At 38.5% G+C, this 21,367-nt stretch overlaps 1 protein-coding gene across 1 annotated transcript; it reads right to left on the bottom strand.

Annotated features, from left to right (window-relative positions):
* Positions 1-367: 367 nt before the first annotated feature.
* On the bottom strand, positions 368-20,456 carry wdr62 (WD repeat domain 62). The gene is made up of 31 exons (XM_056756356.1): positions 20,043-20,456; positions 19,767-19,858; positions 17,905-17,967; positions 17,768-17,825; positions 15,295-15,465; positions 14,790-14,927; positions 14,415-14,597; positions 13,274-13,434; positions 12,909-13,098; positions 12,580-12,732; positions 12,329-12,492; positions 11,919-12,010; positions 11,364-11,489; positions 11,207-11,277; positions 10,816-10,937; positions 10,641-10,716; positions 10,381-10,492; positions 9,585-9,648; positions 9,061-9,183; positions 8,737-8,876; positions 7,526-7,587; positions 7,172-7,435; positions 6,822-6,976; positions 6,346-6,467; positions 6,099-6,230; positions 5,781-5,892; positions 5,540-5,642; positions 4,302-4,368; positions 2,970-3,668; positions 2,399-2,493; positions 368-1,245 (listed from the first exon to the last, which is right to left on the bottom strand). Exons 1-31 carry the CDS (start codon positions 20,193-20,195, stop codon positions 997-999), a joined length of 4,512 nt encoding a protein of 1,503 aa, XP_056612334.1. The 5' UTR covers positions 20,196-20,456; the 3' UTR covers positions 368-996.
* Positions 20,457-21,367: the final 911 nt, after the last annotated feature.

Here is a 21,367-nt window from a genome sequence, read left to right as displayed (position 1 = left end):
GTTACAATGAAGGCATTGTGTGGGAAAAATAACAGTTGTATCAATTTTTTTAAATAATTCCTCGCATTGCCATTACTCAAATTAAGTCAAGTTCATTTTTCCTAAAGTGCACAAAAACGTCAGCTATTAGGTTTTGTGGTCTGCACACCTGATATAATACCCTACAGAGGAATGGGTACAGTCTTGTTGACAAACAGAACATCAGCTATTTGAAAAGCTACTTTGATCACAGAACAAATGAAGTTGTTTTGAATTCATACTCATAAAAATCTTTGTTTAAAACTTGTTTGCCCATCCCTTACTCTTTTTCAGAAGCAAGAGAAAAATCCAAGAAACAATATTTCAATGTTTAATATTAAAATAGAATTTAAGCAGCAGATTAAAACATATTTACAATGTTAACCTAAAATGTAACTAAACATTCAAGTGAAAGAAAAGATTGCACATCAACATGACACAAAGCATAAATAACACACCAGTGACAAGCAAAAAGTGAGTGTGACCAAACGTCAGTATTTTAAGGAACACTCAACACAACACAACACACCTCCTATCCGGTCTGCGTGGTTGTGTCGCCATAAAATTGTAAAACTACAAAAGCTGGTTTCAAAAAACATATAAAAGAACACTTGGTAAACAAATCACAATTCAACTGGTCATATATTCAAAGTAACACTGTTTCAAAATGTTTATTTTGCCGACCTGCAAAATCTGCCTGGATAAGTTTTGGAAATGTTTGAGGACAAATTAAAGTTTATGTGACGAAATACACTCAAGTTTTGAAATGTAGTGTAAAAAAAGACTCCCATTAAAAAGCATTCGGAGACTCAAAATGTTTAAGTAAACAACTCAACAATGCATTAACACGTTTATTTAAAAGCTTAAAACTAAATGAAAGCCATTCAGGCTAAAAGGTGCTTCTAGAAATATGCCTTAAGGTTTTTGGCCAATAGCTGTACAACATCTCAAAAACAAAGGCAAAACAATTGGATGCGGTCATTGGAGTGCAGCACTGGCTTCTTTCTCGGTCATCCGCAGCAAAAGCATCTCTGAGTATTTCTCCAGCAGCGCCACAGCTCGGTCATCTCTGAGCTGGCGTCCGGGAGAATCCTCCGGCACGGGACGGTTGCTCTGGGTCTCCTGAGGGTAGAGGGTGTGTAACTCAGTCTGTACACCCACAAACGCCACCTGCAAAATACTCTTCATCTGTTCCTGCTGTTCGGATGACTCTTGCGCGGAGCAAAGCTATAGAAGAAAAAAATTCTGCTTATTAAATGCTCATAGTAGCATGCACTCTCATGCAGTCTTTTATCCTTTAGTTTAAACCATTAAAGATCATGGTGACTTCTATTAACCATTGAAAAGTATTGTTTTTAGTTTAATTAGTGGTGCTTGGAAAAAGTATCAGTACTATTGTTGTGCATACTTATTATTCTGAGTGTCCAGCAGCCTTTGTCATAGGCCCACAGATGACGTCTCAAAACAACCGGCCTATACAGAAATGGTGTGCTATGACTTTTACAAGCGATCGGGCTCGATAGGGGGGCAAAAAAACACCTAAAACGTCCCATTGACTTAACATGGCATCCAACTTTAACGGGTCGTAGTTCCGAGCGAGAATTTCATAGAAACAAAGGGGTTACCACATTTGAGGAGCATATCAGTATGTATCTGTAAGAACATGCATCACATTGGGGTGCAAGTTGTGCTCCTGGGGTGTAAGAACCCCAAAAAGATCCCCATTGACTTAAAATGGGCCAGGAAACATGCCCATATAAGGTGTCACAACTGCCATAACTGTCCCGTGTTGGATATCTTCGCAGTACAATCACTTAGAGATGAAGGGGTTTGCTTATTTGGTTCAGGCAACCAAATCAGTATCACATGGTTATCATGACGCTATTATGCCACGCCCCCAGCAACCATTTACAGCAACCTAGCAACCGTTCCCATTGACTCCCATTATAAAAGAACCAGTTGGATATCTCTGCAGCACAGTGTCGCAGAGACCAGGCGGTGGGCTCATTTGACTTTGGCAACCAATCAGTGTCCCAGGAACTTCAATACGTTGCGAAGCCACGCCCATAGCAACCAAACAGGTTAGATATAGGTATTGCTAAATGGTTGCTAGACTAAGCATCAGAACATTGTAGAGACATGGCGATTGGGTAAACATTTTCATGGCTTCGTGTGTCATCACCCTAGTGAGTGCCCAGTTCCGCGGTTTGCTACGAAGCACCACTCACATTTCTTCAGACAATGTACATTTCTAGTTTGTCAATGTTACTTCAAGTATTATTTAATTATTAAAAAACTACTAATGACATTTTGGAATGGCCATAAGGGGACAAAAAGCACTTCAAATCTGCAACAGACTTGACATAAAAATAAATATCACCTTTTTGTAAAAGTCAGCTGCTTTATGGATGGTGTGCCACAGTTCATTCACCATCTCCTCACACATCTTGACGCTTAAAGTTTCTGCTGAAAAACCTGATGGACACAAATAAAAGTTTCAAAAGAAAAATTCTCCCTCAATTTAGAATCCTGAAAGAGGAATTAAGGAGGTTACATTGGACTCAGGCAGCTCGCACAAAAAAACCTACAAAATAATTTCACACATTTCTACATTTCGGTTTGATGCTAAATATACACGAAAACATTGATGCTACATGAAAATAAATATTACCACAATAACTAGCACCACATAATTGTATAAGATATTAATTTGAAATTATAGTAATACTTGATTTTATATTCATTGTATTGAATCAAATTAAAACGACTCAACAGTTATTAATTCTTTGCGGAGGTCTAACGGAAGTTAAGTTTGTGCCAAACAACGTTTATGTTGTTGTCGCCAAAATATAGCAGAATATAGTTTTTAATAAAAAAAGAATGTGTATGTAAACAGGTGAATTTACATATTTACTTTCTGACCCTGATTCTAAGGGTGAAACACGCAATACCTGAGTCCTCCTGTACGTCATCTTTTGTTTCTGTAGACGTCTCATTGTGTATCGTGTCAGAGTCTGTCTCTGAAATCTGACATGATGACTGTTCATTATTACAGAGCCCTGACTTTGTGTTGTCTTCAACGTTGATTTCTGATTCCTTGGTGTTCCCAGCAAACATTTCCAACCCAGTCGACAATCTGCTCTTAGGAGTCAAACTCTTCTCGATATTGCTGATTTGCTGTCGATACTGTTTACCCAGTGAACGCATCTCTGTGGGCGTCACCAAAGCCTGTCGACAAGGAGTCTCCTCCGTCTGCTCGAGTTTTGCTAGACAGCTCTTGAGCAAAGCAGGTGACAGGCTGGCACGATCAGGGGCATTCAGGTCCAGTCGAAGAGCTGCCCGGGCACTGTGGTTACCCACGGCAGGAGTGCACAGAGCTGGTATTGGATGAGGGAGCACGTTCTCTTTACATTGCTCTACGCTTAAGTCCACAGTCATGGCACTGAGAAGCGCCTCCTGGGAAGTAGAAACGTTCATACCCTCCACAGAGCTGCTCCGGGACATCTTGGCTCGAGAGCTGGCGGTGGGACCCATGTAGCTGGAGCATCCAACAGTTGCCTCGCACGCATTACTTGCTGACTTGGTGGAGAGAGAGTTTGTAGTGCTGTAAACGTTGTGGATTTTAGACTGAATGGTCTTGTTTGTGATTTCTGTAGAGCAAAAACAAAATTATTCAAAGAATAATAACTAGATGGCAGCACACCAACCCACATTCAAGAACAACCAAGCCATAGGTTTGTAGACCAAGAGAGAACCAGAAACGTAAAGACGCCCAGGTGAAAATCACTCTGACTTTGTGGATTTAAGACCCCAGACACTAAAAACCCACCCAACAGACTCTCACAGACCTCCCAGAGCAGTTTTCCAGCGTAACATAGACAAACTGCGGCAAGATTTCCGACTGGACAATGAGGAACGTTTCTTGGGGACTGAAGGACGAGATTTCAGCACACAACATTTAAGAACATTTTGTAATTCAATATTTGACATTTTAGTTAACAAGTTTTGTTTCAATCACTTTCTCTCCCCAATGTCTCTCTCGTTCCCCTCTCCATGTCTCTCTACAAGTCTATACGGTAAAGCTCATCTACAGTGCTTAGCTAAAGTATTAAACTTGAAATACAATACAACTAACTACCAAAAATATTTGCACTACATATATTCAGTTAAATTAAGTTTGGAAAATGTAAAATACATCATGTTAGCCTGTGTATGCATATCTGAGAGAAAGTACGCCAAATAACCATTTACAATGCTTAGTAGACAAAGAAAAAAATACATACCTTTCTTCTCACAGACTTCCTTAATGCTATCAATTCCACTGCTGTTGCTTGAAAGCTTCGATTTATCCTTTGAAACATGAAGATAAGAAAATATAAACAAACCTCTTTGACAACATTGAATGGGCAGACAAAATGACATCAAGGCCACCATCCGCCAACTCTTCAAAACATATTTGGGTCATTCTCACGAAACCAATGAAACATCATGGCACTAAAGACATAATTTAGTAACACAAAAATCATAATCATAACTTTAATTGTATTCTCTACTTCGCAAAAAACATCATTGTAACATAAAAAATAATATTTTTGTATTTTATTGCTTTTTCTGCTGAAATTATTATTACCGTAATGCATCCCGATTTGTCTGAGTGCTTTATGTTGTCAATTAAACAAAGCAAAGTTAAACTATTCAGAAAAAATAATTAGATGTCCTCCACTGAAAGAGACCAAAATTATTGAGAGAATGTATAAGAACTATTAAGAAATAATGAAAAAAAAGAAGCGTCCATGACACCATGTCTACCTTGGACACGACCAGTGGGACTGGACACACGGTTTGTTTTTATGGGTTTGCGCAGAACCACATCCAGTGTAAACATAATTGAAAATTATAATGCGTTCCTAATGTCTTTTGTCGTGTTGATTATTTTCTAGTTAAAAACACAATATATTTGTCACGCTGTGCACATGACTTTTATCCTTCTCATTACAGATACAGGTAGATTATGCATTTAAAAAATGTAACATGTACATTAAAACATATTTATTAATGTCCTATTGTGTATGATTAATAAAAAAGTGCTTTGGCATCACAGCTTGGGATTGAGTTTTCAAATTGTTACGGTAATGAGATTTTTTTTGAAAACGTTTTGTGTTAAACTGTCAGGAATTGTTTTGAAACGATTGCTTTTGAAAATGTCAAACCTTGCTTTTAATGAATTTAAAAAGGACATTTGTTGATGCGAGTATTTAAAAATCAAGTTTGACATCTTGAAACCAAGATTTTGCAAGTCACCCAATTATTACATGGGTTAAAGTCAAACGAAGTCACATTTAGAAATATCACCTTACAAATCATTATTACAATCTTACCGTTGCGGTTTACTTTTAACTAGAAAAGAAGTTGCAAATCACCACTGTAACCAGTTATACTATTACCTGCTGAATACCACATTTCATTAAAAAAAAAACTCACGTTACAGAAGTATTAAATGTCATAATCGTACACCGCATACCGTTGTGTTATCCAGTGTCTGAGAGCCATCACTGGATTCATCTGGTATACTCGGCAGACACGCTGCTGGCCGGCAAACAGCACCGCTACCAGCACCTATAGAGCTGAAACAACATATAAAAATATAATTTCCATCACAATATAATATTTTGTTGTCAAAGGCACATGAAAGGTTAAATGAGATGAACATAATGACTGGCATTGTAATGAAATATATGATTTAGAGGCTAATGTTGACTCACCGGAAGCGGCTCTGAAATCGAGAGAGGAAGCGTGTGGAGATGCTCAGACGTGGATTGAGGAAGTTACTGTCTGTATTAGGCAACAGACTGCTCAGATCTGTGTTGAAGTTATCTGAAACAGTGAAGCCGCAGAAGATCAGAGGATCAACAGAAATGAAATGAGAAAATCCTAATAGTGAAATCATTGTACTCTATATACTCAAGACGACACATTAAAGGCCTTAAAATTAATGTTTTAGACTTTATTCTCCCTTTTATTGTTTGTCAAACATGTTCATTTTTTGTGGTGGACTCAAAGAGGATGAAAAAATCTTATACCATTAGCAGCCACAGCCAGAGTGTCAAAGTGATGGCGAAGCAGAGTTCCAGATTCTTCTTCATCCTCCTCCTCCTCCTCCTCAACTCCTGAACTTCCAGTGGAGCTCACATGACTGAGGGAGTCCGTGTCCACTGCAAATGCATGACAACAAGTGGACATTGACTTTAAAGACTCAAAAGTCCTTTTCTAGGTCAAATGTTTTCACAAACCACATGCTGTAGAGTAAAAAGAAAAGGAGTAACTCACGGTCATGTGGTTGATCGCTATGGGACGCCCGGCTCTCAGCTGAACAAGCACTATCTGGGCTCAACTCCTCTTCATCGGGGTCACCACCTGCCCCCTCACACAGAGCTTTCACATCAAACTCTCTGCCAGAAGAAACAAGATTATTGGTGGGGTGTCACTGATTCACTGTACAGCTGCTTTCTGACTAAAGTTAACTATTGGCAGTGCTACGCAGTCAAGCACTATCGGTCATTTACGTTTGCTTTGGCAAAACATGTTAAAATTTGGGAAACACTTGTGTAAACTTTTTACAATAACATTCATACAGTGCAGAAAGGCAACTACAAATCTTGTCGGTTTTTGCGCATTTATAATTTATAATTATATAAGTTGACATGAAAAGAGGTGGAGTAAATGACGACCAAAAATTTGTTTTTGGGTGGTCGCTTAAAATCAAAAATAAAGTTGAATGTTTGTGTTAGTTATGCAAGCTTTACCCTTCTCCAGTAGACAAGGCGGTGCTGTTAGCGGGGTACAAAATATATTCGGTCTTCTCCAAAGAGCTGATCTCTGGAGTAAAGGTCTCGTCTCCCTGTGCAATCTGCGTGAATTCTGCTCCTTGAAGTGAAGAGCTAAAACCATCTCTGGACACCTGCATCAAACAAACACTTTTACATTTGGCCCAATGGAAACATATGACTTCTTTCCTGGTACACAAATATCCCATAGACTCAAGGTGAGCTTTAGTTTTAGATTTTCTTTGACCCTAGCAACTGCATATCAACACCGTCAACCACCCATCATATTACAAATTCAAGTTAAATGACCACCATTTCCCATAACTTACACTGCAAATCTTCTCCTCCTCCAATTCATCATCATCTTCTATATCTTCATCCAGCAGACTGTCTAAACTTTGCGGGTGGAAGCGAGAGTCCTCCTCAAACTCTTCGTCTCCCACGGTTCTGCTCGGCGTGTGTGAGAGAGGGAGCTGCATGCTCTTCATCTCCAGTACCGTACGGATAGATAGAGGATCCGACTGCACCGCCCAGCGGCCCTGGGGCTGATACTGAGATCTGTTTGCTACACCACTGTCATTCTCACCTCCACCCTGTAACAGCCAAAATATCCACGAGCCACATGTCAAAGAGGAAAAAACACCACACATTTTATCACGGTATTCACACATGAACATGCATACCAGTCTGCGCACCCACATGGGCATTTTGCCATTGGTTTGGAGCACCACAGCATCTAGAGAGGCTTAAAAAACACAAGCAAAACAGAACAAGCACATCAAATAATTACATCGTAAACTTTATTTGATACAGTTCATAAAACCATCGTTAACAACAAATGCTTTTCTCTTCACAATTGGTATTAAAGGGATAATATACCCCAAAATGTTAAGGGGCATACTTGCACAAGATGGTGCAGGTGAGCTTTTGCGAATTCAGAGTCCGCAGACTAATTTCCGATCGTATAACACTATAGAGCTGTTTTGGCTTAACGAAGCCCTCAGTAATGTAGATGTGATCTATCATATTGCTTTATATGTTACTTTTACTTTTCACCCATATTTGCCGGCCAAAAATCCTCCTTTTCCCATACAGTGTTATATGCCCGGAAATTACCCCGCCCACTCTGGCTTTCCAAACACTCACCAGCACCATCTTGTGCATCTAGCAAATTTTTTTCTTTATTAAAACATTTTTGGGTGAAATATCCCTTTGAGGTGGTAAACAGATCACAAACGCTCCGCCTTAAATTCAAGTGTAGACAGGAGATGCTTCTGAATTCACTCACTCGTTCACAAACACTTTTAGACAACTGCGTCTGAAAGTACGGTCACGGATATTCGTCATAATTCATAAAGCCACACAGGTGTAATAGAAGCGTTGTGTAATAAAACAGTTAATATAATCTACACCTTACGTTTTTGTATTAGTTTTTAATGTAGAGAACAAAACAACTGTTTGCCACGTTTGTTTACTATCGAGTTTATTACGTTTAATACAATTATTTCATATATTTAAAATGAAACATTGCCGTATATAGCATTCATTTAGAAAATAACTATTAACAAGAACAAACACAAGTATATAAACGTGTATTAGTGGCATCAATGGTAACTGATTCTAACCAGACGATTGTGTCGCGCTGTATCATGCGAAATACATCAGATGTGCACTCAAACTCAGAATGCATTGTGGGTAAAAAGTAATGACCGACTGTAAGGAATGAGTTGTTCACTCAGAATTCGGACAACACTAAAAAATGGCGGACACCCGATATAGTGCACTTTATACACAACTTAGGTTTTGTGATCAGAAAAAACACATACAGAGATACAAAATGACCACGTTTGTCAAAAAGCGCACAAAAGTGATATAGAAGAGACGATCCACGCACCATCAGTAGAGTCGAGCCTGTCTGGAGTTCTGCAGTCCTCAGCAGCATCTTCTGTATGGTTTTCAGGTATCAGGCTGTGCTCCTCTTCCTCCTCCATCTGAGGCAAAGGAACACATGGAACAGCGATGTACGTCTCTCTCCTAAACGCAGAAGCACAACGTAAGAGGACTCAACAGTCAATGTAAAAGTCAATATTTCACAGCTTGACATGTCCTTGTATTTGCAGTTCAGTAACATGCCGTTCAATTACATTGAGTTTGCAACTATATAAATGGAAGCAAAGCAAGAGATTATATAGTTTGTATGAGGTTAGAATGATTGTACCTGATGGCCTGCTGTTTGCTGGGAGCCCTCTGAAATCTCAGGCCTCCTCGCTGTTTCCTCTCTGCCAGCCTCTTCCTCATGGAGTTGGTCATCTGAGAGTCCAAGCGCCATACAAACACACAGCTGGATGCAAACACAGAGCTTAACTTGAAGTACGCGAAAAATATTCATGATGCAAAGAGTAATCAAATATTTATTTACGGAATTTTGTCAAATGTCTACACCAGATTAAAAAAAAAGCACTTCCACTTAAATCAATGAAGCCGTCTAGACTGGATTTTGAAATCATCTTTTATTTATTTTATGCAGCAGGCCATATATGCAGTGAAATGTTAACAGCATTGGATTTCTGTTGAAAAGAAAATACGGATACAAAGCTGTCCACCCAGTTTACTGTTGCTCAAGTCATCGATCACAATTGTGGCTTATTGGTCCAAATGAATAAAAGGTTTAAAGTACATCGCACAGAATAATTCCATGGTAGTACACTAAATCCATTGCAAGTTGCATAAGTATTGATTTACCTGTCACCGGATACAGTGATAAGATGTCTACAGTCCTGGCTGAACTTCATACCTGTAACAATTTCTGTTGGGGGACAAAACGATTTTTAGACTTTAAAGCAAGGCTGAAAAACATAATTAGGGATGCACCCACATAAAAATAATCATTGGCCAGTGGCGAATAAGATGAAACACTTGGCCCAATACCGAACACCAAAGAACATATTTTTTTGCATTTCTTCTGTTTATTTAGCCAATTTTTTCACTATTTTATAAACTGAATGACCAAAATGTGCTTTTTAGATTTTGTCTTGCTTTTCAATCTAGCCTAATTGACCTTAGAATACAAAAATATTGAGCCCTCTCCCTTATTCAATGGACTAACTGACTCCAGAGAGAATGTAATGTACTCTGTTCGTCTACAACAAAGAAGTTCATTAAAAAGTGTCATTTAACATCCATGCAATTTGTTTCCAATTTGTTCAGTACAGGTAATTGTGTGCACGATGTCAAAGGCCACATGCTCCCGTCTGAAGTACAGTCTACCAGTAACAATGTTTTGTCCAAAAATGTACTCCCGCGGAACCGGTCCCATGTCGTGTCTTTCTCTGACACTCTAAAATGCTTCTACACATCTTTGACATGTTGGCTGCATTAATAAAGAGCGTGTGTCTCTCTACGTGCTGGTTGCTGTTTGAGGCGATCAAGACGTCATGTTCAGTAAAATGTATTCGGCCATAATTCACTTAATCACTTTTTAGTTATGTTCGGTTGCCGAACATTTGGTGCATCTCTAAATAGAACAAATGAATTTTACCTGAATGTCCAAATAAAGTGGCCACGCACTCCCCTGACTCATAATCAAAGATACAGATGTTTTTGTCTGAACAACTGGTGGCCAGAAACATTCCTGAAGGATCCAAATGGACCTGTGAGCAAAAAGTTTTAAATCATTCCATTAGGCTTCTCAAGTTTTAGATGGAATTTGTTTGTACATTTCACTAGCAGGAAGGAACAGTTCGGCCCAAAATGAAAAGTATTCACAAATAAACAATTTCTTCAAAACACTCAGCACACCTTCAGTAGAGTCCCATCATCATTCAGGGAGCCCTTAAAACACTTCTTCATCTTTCCACTCCTCACATTATAAACTCTGAAAACAGAAAAAAAGATTTTAAAAATTTAAAGCACAGATCTGACAATGGTCTCTAAGTAAAAACTGAACTCACTCCAGCAGTAATACAAATCCTACCTGATGTTACGATCCTGGCATGCGATGGCAGTGTGTGTACGTGTGGCGTCCAGGTCCATGTCGTACAGCGTCGTCTTCTCTACTATGTGATGGGATCGTGTAAAGTTCAAACCCTCAGAGGTCTTTTACAGGACAGAGAAGAGACCGTCAGTCAATATGCTACAAAGCATGATATTCATATACAACTTTTACAGTCAATAAAGCTGAGGTTGTGTTACAAAGTGAGACTATGGACCAAGAGAACAAAACACCACAGCTTAAAACATATTGCAACTTGAAATAAAGCCTTAGCTGTGTCTACCTCAATACAAATAAACAATGTCTACTTTTCAGTTCATCGTAAAACCTGTAAGTGGTTTACTAGTGTGCAAGTAAATTGTGGCGTGCTCACCTTCTCAGCCGATCGGAAGTAAATGCTTTTATCAGCGCCGCAGCTGACCATACACACATCCGAGGTAAGTCCTACAACACCGCATTCATAAGATCATGACATAAACAAAGAAACAGTAGATCTCTGCAGTGTATGAACTGTGTTTCTGTTAACTCGCCTGTGAACTTGATGGCTGTGATGGAGGCTGAATGATCGTAAACCGTCTGTACGAGATTATAGTTCTTCTCCATGTCGAAAATATGAATGAGTCGATCACGACTTGCTGAAGCTAACAGACGCAAACCTGACAGAAAATTTTTTTTTACCTCAGTTGGTTTAAGCAGAAATGAAACAAAGAACCCAACATCAGCCCATAGGAAGTGTGTTTTTAGCATTTTTACAATCATAATAAAAAGGCTGAACGTTCACTGCCATAGTAGTAAATAGAAAATAGTAGAACATGGGGATGAGATCTGTTTGCTTACTGAGATTCTTCCACATATCTCCCTTTGGGTTTAGCAGAAGAAAGTAATTTACACAGATTACGACTACTTGAGGTTGAGTAATCGATGACAACATCTTCATTTTTAGGTGAACTATCCCTTTAAGACGTTAAAAACCTGACATTTAAAAGTATTATTATACATCGACCGCAAAGTAAAACAAAGGCTTTTGAGCTGTTGATGTTGCAGTCAGTGTGATATAAAATCATTGAAAGAAATGACGCCCTTACAGCTCTCATAAGGCGAGAAGGCCAGACACAAGACCTCGGAATCATGGGCTTCAATTTTCACCAGCTCGTCCATAAACAGCAAGCCAAAAATTCTGAAGAAGAGACATGTGATTGAGTTCTGAATATATAAAGATTACTCGAGTATAAAAAGAGACAGAAAAATTAATTGGCTTTGACAATTGGCGAGAAGATGCATTTATTCTCCAAAGCTCTGTGTTACGTGGCTGAGATCTAATTGTGAAAACTATTTCAAGCACAAATGACTTCCATTAGCTAGTGTCAAACACATACTGTGGGTCTGCAAAAAAAAACATTGAAAACTTTTACCCCAGTATCTTCTCCAGAACTCAGTATAGCCGCATTTATCCATCAAATCAAATCAAGAGATGAATTGGCCAAAAACTCCATACCTCAAGTTCCCGCTGCGGTCCCCAGCAGCCAGATGTTGGCCATCGGGACTGATTTCCAGCACCCTGATGCCAGATTTACCATCCTGGTTGGTTCCCTCGGCTTTCTCAGCCTCGGCTTTTAGGTATTGTGTGTCTTCATCCACATACACAATCCTCTTTAGATCCTGCGGAACAGATACGCATTAAATACATATACAACCAGAAAACAGACTTCTATCAAGCTACAACTCTGTGGTTTATCAAATCCATACCTGACTGTAAAGGTTATGACGATGAGCGAGCCCTTGGGTGTGACCCTGCGGAGACTCAATTTTCCAGAGGCGAATGGTGTTATCTGAGGAACAGGTGAGGAGCGAGCCAGGGGACAAACACGCCGCTGAAGATTCTTCTAGCTCAGGATAGGCCTGTATGAATATGCATTAACATATTGCTTTAAAAGCCAATGCTTGTGGATTGTTATCCTTCAGGGAACACAATTTTTTCCCTCCCTGTATTGGTCTCCCAGGTTATCTCAAAATATCAGAGGCTAGTATCATATCACTCGAAGCCTAACAAATACTGTGTGTAGTATTACAAGTACCTCAACACTCCAAACACATCCGCTGTGATAGAGGGCAGAGTAGACCTTCCCGACATTTTGTATGTCTCTTACGTCCCATACGTACACGCTGTGGTCATTATACACGCACGTCAAGTGCCTCGTCACAGGATCGAAGGTTAAAGCCAAGGTATCCGGATACTGAGCTTCAGGACTTGCCCCAAACAGATGCCTACAAATAAGAGAAGGATGTTGAGGGAACTTGAGAAATTACTCTGTGTAGTTATGATCGAATCATGCATATGACTAAGCAAAATGAGCTAAAAATGTTGCTAAAATCATTTTAGAAAAAAAAATATTTTTCTTGAGAACACCACTTGGTGAAAGATCTTCTGAACATCTCTTACCCCGGCTGTATGCCTTGAGACACATCCACTCCTAAGCAATGCGGCCGGTGGAGAGTGGTGATGTAGTGAAGGTCCTTTGGGCTGAACACACGCACCGTGCCATCCGCACAACCGCAAAAAACAAACGTCTCGCTCACCGACACGCACTGGGATGATGTGGTCTACAGTACAAATGCATAACATAGATGCTGTTTTAATACTAGGGTTCAGTGTTATTCTTCAAGAAATGTTTATGCTTTACTCATTTATTTCAAGCTATTATGTAACGTTAAGACTTAAGGTCTATGCACATTCAGTCCGAAATTTTCCTACGCGTTGTTTCGTATTTTGGCCTCATTTGTACGTGTCTCTGGATTGTCGAAAAGCCTCTCAAAATGCTTGCTACGGATCCAAAAAAACACATAGAAATCAAACCAAGTCCGAAATTTTTTATGACTGAGGAAAATATCAGAGGCAGTGTGCAAATGTGATTTACACAACGTGAGGTAGTATTTACTTTTTAACGTCAGGAAATTTCTGACGCAAATTTCGGACTCCGGTGTAAAATCTGAATACTTATTTGAACGTTTCAAGTTTATCCGTTGTTCAAATATTAACAATATCTAAAAGTAAGGTGTGCAAGTCTAATGATTTTAAAGAGGGCTTACCGTTGGTTGACATAATAAACTACGCTATAAAAAACAACTACATTTTATTTTATCTTCACCTTTAAAGTCCCAGTGAACCGGAAGTTGCAATTGTTTTTGCTCCAGTACTTTGATGCATATTCGAGAGAATTTCGAACGTGAAAAATAGTGGGAGTGGTTCGTCTTTCTATTTGATCTGATTGGATGTATAAAAAACATCTGTTGCATTTTGAAATTGAAGCAGTTAACTGACAGTTAACGGGGAGGAGTTAAAGGATGCTCTGCCCAAGCAGTCTAACATGCATCTAAGATGGATAGTCATTACAGGACAGAAATGCATTTTCAGATTTTAGCTAAAGATTATGAGGGCACGTGGTTTTTAAAAAGAGAATGACCCAAAATGATAAACTATTCACAATGAACGCTGCAATATTTCATGAAAACATAGGCATTGTCATTTTTTATTTCATGGCGACATGGCAGTTTTGTACCAGATGTCCCTTTTGGTTACTTGCCTTTAGGTCAACCCAGGAATCCAGTTGTCTGTTGCTGTTAAACTGGCACAGCAGACCCGTGTGTGTGATGCAGTAAGTGCTGCTGGCCATAGCGCCACGACCACAAGCCAAACCACAAAACTGACTGTTCTGATGTTCCCCTAGCAACCCCGAACGACCAATCAGAGGAACGGTGCTGTTCACCTGGAGAAACAAACCGGTCGTAAAATCATAAACAACTTACTGAACAGTGATTCAGAAAATGTGTTTCTATTTGAGCAGAAGAGACAAAAACATTGTTATGCGTATCGCCAGTCATCAGAAGGATGTGGGCAAACACAGGAAACTGCACTGAACACTAAAATAAACCAATTCAATCCATGTCAAGTGTCTTACCCTCCTCTCCTTCGATGCATCTAGATACCAGAATTTAACATGCCTGTTCCCTGCCGTTACAAAATAGCTGTTATCCTCGGAAAAAGAGACGGCGAGCACTCGACTGGACACCTTATTGGATGCGATAACCGTCCCCTTCTGTAGAGACAAATACAAGAAAAATAAGAGGCTTCCGTTCACTCCGAAAATCTGTTACATATGATTTGTTTTTTTATTTGTATCAATTCAACTTTTGGTTGAAATAAAGCAACCAAAATTTACACAAATTATTATTATGCATTGCTGCCCTCATAGGAATGAACATTGTGCCAAATAGAAAATCCTCTGTTCTGACAATATATTATAGCAAACTTGTATTCCAATACGTAAGGCCCCATTATTTCCATCATCCAATCTAATCGCTTGCATTGGTTACAATAGAAGTGAATGTGGCCTGTGCTGTTCTATTTCAATCATTTTTCAAAATATCTTGTGTGTTCTGCAGAAAAGCATGTGTGGTACCCACCTTCCACTCCCAAACGCTGACGGTCCTGTCATGCTGGTATCCCACAGACACTATATAGCTCCCATTGGGGGAAAAAGATACACATGCCACCCCGTACTTATGGCACTGGACCTCTGCCACCTGCGTCCGCTCTGCCACATCCCATACCCGCACACAGGGCATGTGCCCGCTCTGCCCAGCAACATGGAGAGAGAGTAAACAGAATGAAAAACAGGTGGGAGACTGAAGTTACAATGGTTAAGATTGGAACGTAAACTGCTTGAACTATGAACATACATGTTGCAGAAACACTACACAAGTCATATGACCCAACTGTGTGATGTATGTTTCATTTAGCAAATGCCTTCCAGTAACTATATACTGCAATTTTGGGAAACATGTCATGCAAGCATTCTGTGCAAGCAGACATAACACACGGTGCATGATCTACACCAAGCTGGAGTATGAGCAGCATGGTAGTAAGTTATACAGAAAATGAATGTTGAGAATGTTGAACACTCGCAGAGACCGAATACAAATACAGATACAGATGAGGAAAAGCAGACAGCCACCAATAAATAAAGCTCTGTGTCAGAATTTAGGACAATGTGTGCTCTTCACAAGTTCATATGATCACGAAAGGCTCGTTCATGTACAATAGGATTAACAAATACAGTGTTCACGATTACAAATAAGTGAAAATTTACCTCAAAATTTCTTGCAGTCATCATTTATTCACCCTTGTGCCTCGTCATTTCAAACCTTTATGACTTTTATGGCAGATCACAAAAGAAGATATTTTGAAGAATGTTGGTAACCTATTCACTTCTACTTTAGAACACAATACCAATGCAAGTGAAGGGGTGCCAGCTAACAACTTTCTTCCAAATATCTTTTTTGTGTTCTTTGGATGAAAGAAAGTCATACAGGTTTGAAATTACAATAAGGCGATATGATGACAATTTTCATTTTTGGGTGAACTATCACTTGAAATCAAGGAAAATTACCAACTATCATGTTTTTTCTTATCATGTTTAAGGTATACATGAATGAACTGAATCTAAATTAATAATTCTATAGATCCACCACTGAAATTAAACAGAATTTTATCACAAAATTCTAAATAAAGGGATAGTTTACTCAAAAATGAAAATCCTGGCATCATTTACTTACTCTCAAGTTGTTCCAAAACTGTTTAAAGTACTTTGTTAGGTTGATTACAAAAGATGATTTGAGTTTTGGGTCACAATTGTATACCATAGTAGTTTTTTCCCCTATAATGAAAGTCAATAGTGACCCAGATTTCCAAATATCTTTCTTTGTGATCAACAACAACATTTATACAGGATTGGAATAACATGAGGGTAAGTACATAATGACAGAATTTTCATATTTGGGCGAACTGTCCCTTTCAGAACGCTAAACCTTAAAGTGCTAGTTCACTCAAAAATGAAAATTCTGTCATCATTTACTCAGATTGTTTCAAAACTATATAAATGTATTTGTTCTGTTAAACACAAAGAAAGATATTTTTAAGAATGTTAGCAATTTAAAGTTCTGTGACAAAAATAATGTACCTTTTTGTTGTTCTGCTGAACACATAGTGAGATATTTTGAAGAATTTTGGAGAACAAACAGTTCTGGGTCACCTTTGACTAGCATTTAATTTTCCTACTATGGCAGTCAATGTCACATAATTGAAAATGTTCTAACATTCTTCCAAATTTCTTTCACTGTGTTCATCAGAACAAAGTTATTTATACGGGTATAAAATGACATGAGTTTGAGTAAATGATGGCAACGTTTCATCCTTGGGTGAACTATCCCTTTAAGGGAATAGTTTACCTTCGAATTGAAATTTCTTTCATTATTTACACACCCTTTTGTCATTTCAAATCTGTATGACTTTCTTCATATTTTGAAAATGTTGGCAACATAAACCATTGGTCCAAATTGACTTGCACAAGTTTTGTGTCCATACAACAGACGTTATTGGGGACCCACGGTTTTTGGTTACCAATATTTTTCAAAATATCTTCTTTTGTCATTTGCAGAAGAAAGAAAATCACAACGTTTTAAAGTGACAATAGACTTTTCCTTTGAAAAAGGCAGAAAGTCACAAAAAACGTTGACAAAATAATGTTGATGGAGGTCATGTTCCTGTTTATGGAAAGTAAATAACATGGATCTGAACAAATTGCACAAAAAAAAAAACATTGCTCTGTTTTTGTGATTGCCGTCCCTACAACTACTGGTTTACTAAGTTGGGACAGACACTGCACCTCGCCATGGCAACCAGGGGAGCTGGAATGTGTCGAAAGGCTCGACACCGACGCACAAACCGCCCTGACACAACCCCTTCTCAAACATCATACAGACATTACTGTACTCCTTCTTTACACACCAGGCCCTATTAATCACTAATAGGTCGCATACAACCACCACTTTACACAGACGTCATTTTTGCCCGCATAAAACAAATCAGAGCGCTTACCTCACCGGTGACCAAATATTTTCCATTCTGCGAGAATGCCAAAGCGCTGAAGGTTTTCCTGGGAAACAAACACATGATTTAATAAAACACAATCCACAGCATTATGCAAAATACAACAATATCGCAATGTCATTTACCTAGATGCGTTAAATATGTGAGTCTGTTTGTTTTTCTTCGGACTCAGGATGACAATAACACAACTGAAAATAAAATATCACAGCATTAGTTTTCACTGAAAGTAAATTGTGCGACCGTCTCAAGCCTCAGGAATATTAACCATGGTTTTATCAGAGTAAAAGTTTAGTAACCATGTTTTTGGCAGATTGTTTACCATAGTTTTACTACAAAGACTACGGTTTAACTATAGGTATTGTGACGAGTTTGTGGTTAGAAGTACAAATAGCTATACTATGGTTGGTCTCTATAGAAAAGTATTTTGATAATAAAAATGTCTTTGGACACTTGAGCCACACATAATGTATGAAAGTTTTTGCATTAGACATTGAAAAATAATTGTAATGACTTTAAACCAATGACTCTTAATGTATTTCTGTCAATGTATATCGGCAATGGCCCGTGACAGCCAAAACGCATTCACATCCTTGTCAAATTTTATACAGTTCAGATGTTTAAAAAAACTAACATCTAGTAACTTAAATATCTGAAGTTAGTTTTGTGGACAAAAATATACCCGTTCAAACTAAACTTAAAGGGACAGTTTGTAAGAATTTTGAATTAAAGTATCCAAAAACCACCTGACCAAAGTTATATTTTTTTTTCAGCCGAGTACTAACAATATCTCAAAAATTTCCAACTGCTTTTACTCCTGAGAAAATCGCCATTCCAAACAGTGGACAGGTGTCATGAGATATCGAGTCCCCCTTGGAATTTGGTCCTCTTCAGGACCCCGACTGGTACAATAATTCACATTTTTGTGAATGTTCGGTAAGTGCTAGTTAACCACGTAGTTTTATGCTTTGCTAGTTTATATGCAAGCAAACTAAAACAGTAAGAACGAGATTTCTTCGATTTCACTTCCTATAGCCTCATATACATACTGGCATAGCAAGCACTTAATGTAAAATACGTTAATGGTAATTTTAGCAAAGTTGTTGTGACAAGTATCGTAAAGTAATTTTGTAAGAATTGCTATTAGGCTAAAAGAGTACCCAAATAGACGTTCTTTCAGCCAATTGAATGATTCGGGGTCCTAAGGGGACCGATTTCGAGGGAAGACCCGTTTCCTCATGACACCTGGGCCGTTTAGTCGACTGTCAACTGCATTATATCAACGTTACCCTTTGTTACCGCCTTTACTGACGTAGCAACCGCGTGACACTATTGTAGACAGATGCGGAAGTAGTCTGAACCGTCGGTCTGTCAAGTAATGTTTGCAAATGATGTTCAAAATAACTTTTACTGTGATTGATTTGAACACTTAAAACAGCGCAGTGTTATCACACCATCGAATTGGACAATTACTGTAACATCTATGACAAACAATTTAGATTTAATCCTCATTTCCTTATAATTCATTATAAGGAAATAAAAAGATTTTATCAAACGCAACATTTATAAAACTTCATTACTTTACCTCTTCCGCGAGCATGATTTCTCGCTCCCGTCTTATTGATATGTTATCAGCGGTGGAGTTGAAGACCACATATCCCATCATTCCACGCTTCTACACGGCGTAATCAAGCTACGCGATTATTGACGTTTTCATCGTGCGCCCTCTATCGGAAATTTCTACAAACTGTACCTTTAATGTTTTGGAAAGGTTGACTCTGAACAATGAAGAAAAGGCAGCCAATGAATAAGAGCCTGTCATAGATGGGAACTCCTGTTTAAAAAGCATCTCAAGGAGACCAGAAGTGGTGCCAAGAGAAAATATCTTCACATGTTATGTGTGAGCACTTTTACTATAATAAACCATGGTTAACTTTTACGAGGTGAACAACACTGCACTTATTATTGTTCGATGCATGAACGGTCGTACCCTGCTGGATATGCCACTAAACCAGTGTTAGGATCACATGTTAAAGCACTGCTGCTGGAGGCAGTGATTCCCAGGACCTTCTCTAACACAACCTGCAAACACAATACATACAACATCAGCTAATACATTGCTATTATTAACGGTGTGTGTGTTTTTTTAGGAGTGTCGACACTGCCTAGTGCAGTTTAAAATCAGGAAGACTCGTTTCAACTTCTGCGTTTCTCTGGCCTGCTCAACCTCAGCAAAACAAGACGTGTGGTCGTGTTGTAATCTTACCCGGTTGTGAATGTCTCTTCTGTTACTCTGTCGGGTCTTCCTCCTCATGTTCGCTGCTGTTGAAATGCTGTTGTTATTGTTGACTTTCTTCACTCGAGAGGTCATACAACTTGAGTTTAAACCCGACCCGAACACCACAGCTCCATCCGCCATAGTATGCGACTCTTCTTAAATGCTCAATAAAAACATCCGGTTATGAATGCATGCGCATTTCCCCCCGACAAATGTTACTTTGCACTTATAAACGCTGTCCAGTGGTTGTTTAATATGCGAGTATAGGCGAATGGTATATACACCGATAAAACTGATTATGGTTCAGAGTTCTTAACTTTTAATGTAAAGTTAGATTAAATATATGTCTCGACTGAAAGCGAAACTCCGTCAATGTATAACGTTACAGCTGTGAGCAATGAAGTTCACGTAACGTGATCCGATAATGGAACTTTCAAACATACACCGCCCTCTGTGATTGGATGATTCTCACATGGAAGGCGGGATCATTCATGTAGTTCACCAACCGTTAGTCGTTTGAAATTACATCATCAGCACCGCCCAGAAAGCTTTCCCGAATGACAACTGTATTAGGTGACATTCTTCCAAATCACAGTCAAAGCAAGAATAAATAATAATATGTATTTCGTTTGACTGTGTGGTATTTCAAATTCGTAAATATAACATGTTATTCAGTGTGTAAAAAGGGCACAAAACTGTGGGAACACATTAGCGTTCTTCTACAGCACGAAGTCAGATTCAATGTTGCGAAGCATCAGAACGATACATTTTATTGAACTGATTCAAAAACATTTACTCAGTTTTTTAATTCCTTGCGCAGCATTTAATCTCTATATTATCGTGTTTAAAAGCATTAATGATTTAAGAAAGAAAACAGTGTTTAACAAATGGTTCTGCTGTTATATTGCTTTATTGTGCTTGAGTTAAATTTTCTCTTGTTCATAGGTCACAACATAAAGCTATTCAAATGAATCGTTAGGAATCGATTCAGAATAACCATTCTTTTAAGAAATCAATAATCACATTATATTTAATGCATTTGCTTTTACTCGAAAACAAAACTAAAGCTTCATTATTACTTTGGGGTGGTAACAATTTTAGAAAGACTTATTTATAATTAAGTGTTGTTTGTCAGTGTAATATCGCCTATGAAGAACATGGTTTAGTTGCACTATTTGCTTCAGTGCTTCTATTTTATGCAACCTTGCATGTATATAATCGCTTTATACAAACAATAAGCCCACGGTTTACAGTGAATTAACACAACTAAGCCTAAAACCATTTATTAGAGCTTCATTTTATGTAAATGTATT

This window comes from Triplophysa dalaica, chromosome 9, assembly GCF_015846415.1.
Source record: "Triplophysa dalaica isolate WHDGS20190420 chromosome 9, ASM1584641v1, whole genome shotgun sequence".
NCBI classification, from domain to species: Eukaryota; Metazoa; Chordata; class Actinopteri; order Cypriniformes; family Nemacheilidae; genus Triplophysa; species Triplophysa dalaica.
Note: the sequence above shows the minus strand (reverse complement) of the source record. Positions and strands in the feature narration are given on the sequence as shown.

What these genes read in the sequence shown, in the direction of transcription:
- wdr62 (XM_056756356.1), bottom strand. Translation starts at nt 20,195, where the DNA reads ATGGCGGATGGAGCTGTGGTGTTCGGGTCGGGTTTAAACTCAAGTTGT. An exon ending in ATTCCTGGGTTGACCTAAAG is followed by an intron (nt 13,435 to 14,414) that starts GCAAGTAACCAA and finishes TTTGTACTGTAG; the next exon opens with ACCACATCATCCCAGTGCGT. An exon ending in TCTCAAGGCATACAGCCGGG is followed by an intron (nt 13,099 to 13,273) that starts GTAAGAGATGTT and finishes TCTTATTTGTAG; the next exon opens with GCATCTGTTTGGGGCAAGTC.